This window comes from Mus caroli, chromosome 7 (assembly GCF_900094665.2).
Source record: "Mus caroli chromosome 7, CAROLI_EIJ_v1.1, whole genome shotgun sequence".
Classification (NCBI taxonomy): Eukaryota; Metazoa; Chordata; class Mammalia; order Rodentia; family Muridae; genus Mus; species Mus caroli.
Window position 1 is genome coordinate 24,153,723 of NC_034576.1, and position 7,413 is coordinate 24,161,135.

At 52.5% G+C, this 7,413-nt stretch overlaps 1 protein-coding gene across 2 annotated transcripts; it reads left to right on the forward strand.

Annotated features, from left to right (window-relative positions):
* Positions 1-1,504: 1,504 nt before the first annotated feature.
* Rps19 (ribosomal protein S19) lies at positions 1,505-6,606 on the forward strand. Of its 2 annotated transcripts, none has more exons than XM_021167703.2 (6): positions 1,505-1,593; positions 2,062-2,132; positions 2,390-2,490; positions 5,183-5,366; positions 5,772-5,826; positions 6,541-6,606. In XM_021167703.2, the coding sequence occupies exons 2-6, from the start codon at positions 2,062-2,064 to the stop codon at positions 6,565-6,567; spliced, it is 438 nt and encodes a 145-aa protein (XP_021023362.1). In that variant the 5' UTR covers positions 1,505-1,593; the 3' UTR covers positions 6,568-6,606. The 2 variants fall into 2 exon arrangements, with proteins under 2 accessions (XP_021023362.1, XP_021023363.1); XM_021167704.2 differs by lacking the exon at positions 1,505-1,593 and adding an exon at positions 1,602-1,795.
* The last annotated feature ends 807 nt before the right edge of the window (positions 6,607-7,413 follow it).

Consider the following 7,413-nt stretch of genomic DNA (forward strand, 5'->3'; position numbering starts at 1 on the left):
TTTTAAGTCTTAGTATGTGTATAAAGAGGGTGCGATATGTGAACATACACCCTTCTCTGGGACGTCAGAGGACAAAACTCTGTAGTTTGTTCTTACACCGTGATGGGTTCCAAGAATCGTATCAGGTCATCAGGCTCGTATGGGAGAACTTCTACCTAGTGAGCGAACCATCACAATGCCCCTCGTTTCTTTTTTTTTTTTTTTGGGGGGGGGGAGTGGGAGGGGGGTTCGAGACAGGGTTTCTCTGTGTAGCCCTGACTGTCCTGGAACTCACTCTGTAGACNCAAAGACTCAGTGCTTTAAGGGAAAGCCAGCAGCCTTGCCCTTAAACCATTCACTTCTCCCCCATGTCATTTTCTTTTTTTTTTTGGGGGGGGGGAGTGGGAGGGGGGTTCGAGACAGGGTTTCTCTGTGTAGCCCTGACTGTCCTGGAACTCACTCTGTAGACCAGACTGGCCTCGAACTCAGAAATCCGCCTGCCTCTGCCTTCTGAGTGCTGGGATTAAAGGCGTGCGCCACCACGCCCGGCCCCTCCTCTCTTTTTTATCTTAAATAATATTTAATCTGTGTCTGGATGCAACACAACCTCAAATATTTTATGCTCTGCGCTGCGGGGTGGGAGTGGGAGGTACTGAGAGCCTGGCGTAGTGACACACTCTTGTTGCATGAAGCAGGGGGATCATGAGTTCAAAGCCAACCTTAGATAAAAAGTCCCAGGCCAGCCTTGGCTAAATAAATGATAATCCTGTCTCAAAACAACAAACGATAGGCAGGCAGGTAGGTAGGTAGGTGGGTGGGTGGATAGGTAGGTAGGTGGTAGGTAGGTACAGATATAATAAAGTTGCACAGGTCAGCTTGGATGACTCAGAAGAGGCAAATGAGGAGACTAACGGTCTGAACAACCAGACTCCGGCACTAGATGGCGGAGCTGAACCTCTACCAAGGGCCCGCCTCTATCCCTTTGTCCCCGCCCTAATCTCCTCCCCGCTCCCAACGCCTTCTTTCCCCTCCGCTAGCGTCAATGGAGCTGAAGGAACTTCCGCCCAAAGAAGGGTGGGGCTTCCGTGTATCTCTTGGTCGCGCGAATGCCAATGCTAGCACAAAGGTGGTGGTGGCCACATGTCATCGTGCCTTTCCCCGGATTGCCTGTCACGGTTCCGCCCTTAACTACTCCCATTTCCGGCCAGGAAGCAGGGTCTTGCGCTGAATCCCGCCTTCCTTTCGTGCGCGCTCAACTTCGCCCGCACTTCCGCCCTCAATAGTTTCCGCCTCCTTGTTCCCGCCAGACACACAAGACTCAAATGAAGGCCGACACCCCCAGCGCGCTCCGGTCACGCCCAAGGAAACGGAAAGAGGAACCAGACCCCTTATCCTCCTCCCCAGTCCCTTCTCTTGGCTTCTCCACCCCTTCCTCTTACAGACCCGCCCATTTTGGGTGGAGACGAAGCCATATTCGCCCTCAGAGAGGAGGAGTTCTCTGGTTTAGCCGCTCTCGCGAGCACTCCGAAATCTCGCGAGACTCGACGCCCGACTTGTGCGCCCGGGAAACCCCGTCGTTCCCTTTCCCCTGGCTGGCAGCGCGGAGGCCGCACGGTGAGTGAGGGCTCTGGGTCGCGGCTGTGCGCGGGGCCACGGGGCCGGGCTTTCTGGCCCCAAGAGCTCGTGCCGGGACCGCGGGAAGCCCGGCGCGGGGTCGCTCCGCCCCCTGGAGCCGCGGCCACGTGCGAGCGGCAGGCCCGGACATGCCTGATCGCAGCAATCCGGGAGCCCAGAGGGTTAGGTGGGCAGCGGAGGGGTGAGTGGGACGCCCGGAACGTGGGCTTGAGGGAGCGGGGTGTGGAGGGCTCTCCCACGCGGTCACCACGCCGCGGTGCTGCGATCCGCGTGGCGTGGGCACCCGGCAACTCTGTTGGACCTGCAGGAGCCGAGTTGCAGGGACATGAGGCTGGGTGGATGCTGAGGCTTTGGGGTGGACTGGCGACGAGCAGGGTTGGTGTTGACCTGGACCCACGTCAGGGGTTTGCACCAAGCCTGACCTCGGCATGCTTGCCCCTTCCTCAGATGCCTGGAGTTACTGTAAAAGACGTTAACCAGCAGGAGTTCGTCAGAGCTCTGGCAGCCTTCCTCAAAAAGTAAGTGTTTGTTGGAACTGAGGCCTGACCCCTGTGCGCTGTGACCCCGATGTGTCATTAGTCCCGCTGGCCACTTGCTGGGGGGTCTTTTATGAATTGAGCCTATGGTGACCATGCTTCCTAACAGGCTAAAAGCCTGTTCGTTCTTGCCTTTTTTTTTTTTCTCCCAACGTTATTAACTTGCTAAAGGTTAGGAGATCTGAAGTCATCTTTGGAAATTTCTGAAGTGTGCTTTTTCTCAATTCTCTTGGTCCTAGGTCCGGGAAGCTGAAAGTCCCCGAATGGGTGGACACAGTCAAGCTGGCCAAACATAAAGAGCTTGCCCCATATGATGAGAACTGGTTCTACACACGAGCTGGTAAGAACTGAGGCTTTGGCTGGGAGTGGGGGACCTGGGCGACCCCAGGCAGGGACCCTGTCTTCCCCTCCCATCTACACCAGGAGGCAGACCTCATTATTGAATAGCTGTAGCTTTAGAGAGGAAATCTGAGGGCAAATGAGTGTCCATATTTTGCTTATTTGAGAGTCTTAACAGCTTTCTGTGTCCACGGTATAGCATTTAGATTTGAATAACTATCAAGTCCTGTTTGGTTGAGCGGTCAGGAGTGCCACTCCTGTTATAAAGGAAACTTACAGATCTGGTGCCCAAAGAAAACTTTGGGGTGCCCCTCTGGTCTTTTTGGATCCTGCCTGGGAGCTTTGTGCATCCTGTTGTCTCTAGTCTTTGGGGGTGGGATTCTTTCTGCTGGGTAGTGCCAGGGTTGCAGTTCATGGCCAGGCCTTTGCTAGGGGGAGGGGGCCCTGCCTGAGAATTCCCCTGGTCATGGGAAATAAGTTCCTCTTCACTTAAGACCGTGAAGCAGTTTATAAGTTAATATTAAATGTCCACGGGATCCACTTTGTTTCAGGCTTTGGCATGGGCACAGGGACCACCATGACTCAACACAGCCTCTGAAAACCAAAAGGTCAATTCCACAGTGTGGGAAAAGGTCGGTGCTTCCACCTGCCAGCACGTTTTTAAGAAGGAGGGTGATGTAGGGAAGGGTGGTGAGGCCTGGCTGAGGTGTGCGCCTCACACCCCATCTTGGCAGCAAGCGTGCAGTGGTGTTGACAGTGCTTCAGGTGGTAGGTTAGGACGGCTGTGGAGTTAGAATTGCGAGAGGAAGACTGTTGGGTTTCTCTGGGTAGAGTGGTGTATTTGCTGTGTACAGGATGGACAGGATTGGTTGTCTAGTTTCCATAGCTGCTGTGGGGGTAGGCTGCCATGTCCAGGGTCCACCAGACACTGAGCTGTGTCCCAAGCAGGGTGGGGTTAGCAAGAAATGAAGTCGAGCCAGGTGCCTTTTGCCTTTAATCCCAGCACTTCTTGGAGCAGAAGCAGTTTGGGGCCAGACCTGAGAGACCAAGGCAGTGCTGAGGGGACTGAGCTGAGCTGGGCTGAGCTACAGGAAGACCCCAGCATTCTGGGGTCTAATGGCTTCTTGTCTGGTTTGGTCAAAAAGCTCAGGCTCTTACCAAATTGTAGCCATTTGTCATAACACTGATGACAAAGGGTACAGAGGTGGCCTTTCTTTGAAGATAGGCTAGTTCTGTTCAAAGTTAGCTTTCAGGCTATGTAGTTTTGTCTGGATAATGGGCTGGCCTGTTCTGTCACTTGCTTTTGGGGCTGGAGTGCAATGGGGAAACAGGCTCATGTTTTAGGTCCTGAGAAAAAGCTCGGTGGGCTTCCTGTGTTAGGACCAGGGGGCTTGTTGGGAGAGTGACCGTTGTAGGGGACCACTTCCGTTGGAGAACCGAAGGGAGGGTGAGTTAGGGCTGGGAGACTAGATTTTTCCACAGAAGTTTAACATGAAGGCATTGGGGAGGGAAACGTACAACATTTTTCATCCCACACGTAAAGACGGGGTGGTCAGGATGGGGTCCCCACCCTGCTCTTAGCACAAGTTTCTTCTGTTGTTGTTAGGCTTCAGTGCCTCGTGAAACCTTGGTCTGCGCAAGTAAGTTCAAATCCAAGGTGCCAGCCCCTCCTGAGCAGCAATTCTGTGGCTTTATCTAAAGTTGTGCCTTTAAAATGTGCCAGAGCCAGGTCTTGTTGAAGAGGAGAATAAAAAGAAATAGGCTGTCTTGCTGCTTACAGCCTCTAAATAGTTCTTTATTAAGTCAAAAGAAGGAATGCACACAAGCTCTGGAGTGGCAGGCCCATGCCTTGTAATTAGTTACGTGGTGCTAAAAAGGACGGTTAAAATCCCCATTGCGGAAGCTAGTTAGCCTTGTTGTGATTCCCTCCATTTGTCCACTGTGCTTGCAGTTGGCTAGTTCTTTGGTGAGGTGCTGAGATTTGAGCACCCACTGTGTCCAGGCAGCCTAGTGAGGCCAAGGTTCCCTGCCCTGAGGAAGAGCAGAGAGGTATAGAGCATTTGAGTAGGTCTTTAAGATTGGGGATATTGGTGATGTTACCTTGCAAGAAGGTTGGAAATGACTGTTAATCCTGACACTGATACGGGCTGTGGCTTTTTAAAAAATTAAAGCAAAATGAACAGAGACAGGCTGTGGGGGCAATGTCTTGGGTGCCAGTCCAATGCTAAATGGAACCTGGGCAGTAGTAGATGAGCTGAGTCTGTCGCGGGGCTGTTCATCCCTAAAATGAAGTTGCCTGGGGCCCCAGTACCATGCAGCTCTTGGCTACTGTGTTGCTTACAGATGTGAAGAATGCATGGCACAGCTTCAGCTCAGTGCCTTGGGTTTTCCTGACGCTGGTTTGATGGGCCAGAAGAGTGCCCACAGGACAATAATCCTTGCTCGACCCATGGTTGAGGCAAGGCACATTACAAGTTTGAGGTGCCCACCACAGAAAGTGCCTGCATCAGGCACATGGATATGGCCACACTTGATGAGGCTTATCTAGAACACGGGACCAGTCTTGGTGAGGGGCAAGGATCCAGGGGTGTCAAGCACCAGTTTTGATACATGGTCTCAGTTACGCAGTTGTCTAATTTCACACAGTGAAGGACAAGCACGTGACCTCAGGCTCCCTCTTGCCCCACCCACAGCTTCCACAGCACGGCACCTGTACCTCCGAGGTGGTGCTGGGGTTGGTTCCATGACCAAGATCTATGGAGGACGGCAGAGAAATGGTGTCAGACCCAGCCACTTCAGCAGAGGCTCTAAGAGTGTGGCCCGCCGGGTCCTCCAAGCCCTGGAGGGGCTGAAAATGGTGGAAAAGGACCAAGATGGGTATGCAGGGTTGTGGCTGGGCCAGGGGTAGCCTTTGCCTGCTGGTGGCATGTGGTGGGGTGCCTTCAGAAAGCAACAGGGAGGGCCTCACCCAGACCTCTCTGGCTGACTTGCTCTGGCTCTGGGAAGGTAATTTAGCGACTGTCTGCTTTCATTAGCCTACTCGTTAACTTTTCCCAATTGATTTTTCGGGGCTTTTGATCTAATGCTTGCACAAACGACACCCCGTCAACTCCCAAGGGTCTCCCTCTCCTGTCCCCAGCTCGTTAGGATGTGACTGGCCACAAGTGGGACTTGGCAAACACAGTGCACTTCCATCTCTTGGTACTTTGTGCACCGCCCCTGGGTGGGTGGGCGGGCTTGTACTCATCCAGGGTTTGTTTTGTTTTGTTTTCCTTTGTACAGGGGCCGTAAGCTAACACCTCAGGGACAGAGAGATCTGGACAGGATCGCTGGACAGGTGAGAGGTGCACTTTATGCTTATGTTGAATCAGAGCCTGGGGAGAGAGGGCTGAAGGTCACACTGGGAAAGGGTTAAAAATAAGGTATACTAGCCGGGGAGTGGTGGTGCACGCCTTTAGTCCCAGCACTCAGGAGGCAGGGGCAGGCGGACTTTGAGTTCGAGGTCAGCCTGGTCTACAGAGTGAGTACCAGGACTATACAGAGAAACCCTGTCTTGGAAAAAAACCAAAAAATAGAAATTAAAAAAAAAAATAAGGTATAATTTCTGGAGACTGGGTGCCCAGTGTGGTATGAGGCTTCTATAAACTTAGACCTGTAGCCCCGCACAGATACTTGGTATTAGGGTTTCTAGCCACTCCTCCTCCTTAGTACCAGGTTTACACAGCTTGGGATGGGGTAGAGATGTGGCAGACAGGTTCAGAGTGACTTCCTTCCTACCACATTCCATGTAAAGTGATGTCTCACCCTGAACAGCAGCGGTGTAAAGAGGAGCCCAGGGATCTGACAGGCACTCCGTGCCTAATTCTCTCTCTGCAAGACCCACCTAAGGGTCTTGGAAGGCTTTAGTAAAAAGAGCCTGACCCCAAACATTGGCAAACGGACCATCCCGTCAGGACAGAGGGCAGAAGTGTCTCCAACGGTGGGGCTGAGGGCGTGAATGCAGTGAGCTGTGACAAGCCTTGACCCCGCTGATCTTTCTGTCTTCCCACAGGTGGCAGCTGCCAACAAGAAGCATTAGAACAAAGGATGCTGGGTTAATAAATTGCCTCATTCATAATCCTGGTCTGGATCTGATTTTGGTTTTCAAAACGGTTTCCATGGGTGTCCTTGGCTATCCTGGTGATGAGGCTGGCCTTAAACTTAGATCACCCTGCCTTTGTGGCCACCATCCAGCTCTGGTCTGGGTCTCGGCTTCATTTGGGAGTAGAGGAATGGGCATTGTGATTGTCCTCAAGACACCGGTGGAGCTGTGGTATTAGTGTTAGGGCAAGGCTGTGCATCTGTGGTGGCAATTGAGAAAAACGGTATAGTTAGAAGTGACTTCCCCAAACAGTCCTGCTGTGCTGTAAATGAGCCATTCCTCCGTGCTGTGTGTGGAGCGCCCAAGTGTGGTTGACCAGGTTTAACCAAGTAAGCGGAGTTGAGTGTGCTGGGCCTAAGAGCAGAAGTCTAACCCAGCTCAGTTGGTCATGGACGCATCCCAGGTGCTAGATGTTCCCTGTCGCTTCCTTATTTCTCCAAGGTTGATGCCAGGTAAAACTGGCTCCCAGAAGAGCCTTGTTAGGTCTGAAGTGGCTGTTGACTCTTATACGTGAGATCTGTGCAGCCTCTCCCAGTGTGAAGTGCATGCCAAGCAGTTTGCAGATGTTTTCCATGCCCAGCAAATCCTCTGAAGTGTGTTGAAGCATTTGAAGAGAAATCACATGGCCATGCAGTCAACCTTGGGCACCTACAACTCGCTCTAGCATGAGTACATTCTGCTCAGCTGAGCCATAACCTTGGATAAACTGCCTGGCTCATAGCTGCAGCTCCACCCTTCGGCCACTAGATGGCAGCTGCTAGCCACTACTGAGCAAGGTAAATT

What these genes read in the sequence shown, in the direction of transcription:
- Rps19 (XM_021167703.2), top strand. Translation starts at nt 2,062, where the DNA reads ATGCCTGGAGTTACTGTAAAAGACGTTAACCAGCAGGAGTTCGTCAGA. An exon ending in CTGGCAGCCTTCCTCAAAAA is followed by an intron (nt 2,133 to 2,389) that starts GTAAGTGTTTGT and finishes TCTTGGTCCTAG; the next exon opens with GTCCGGGAAGCTGAAAGTCC. An exon ending in GTGGAAAAGGACCAAGATGG is followed by an intron (nt 5,367 to 5,771) that starts GTATGCAGGGTT and finishes TCCTTTGTACAG; the next exon opens with GGGCCGTAAGCTAACACCTC.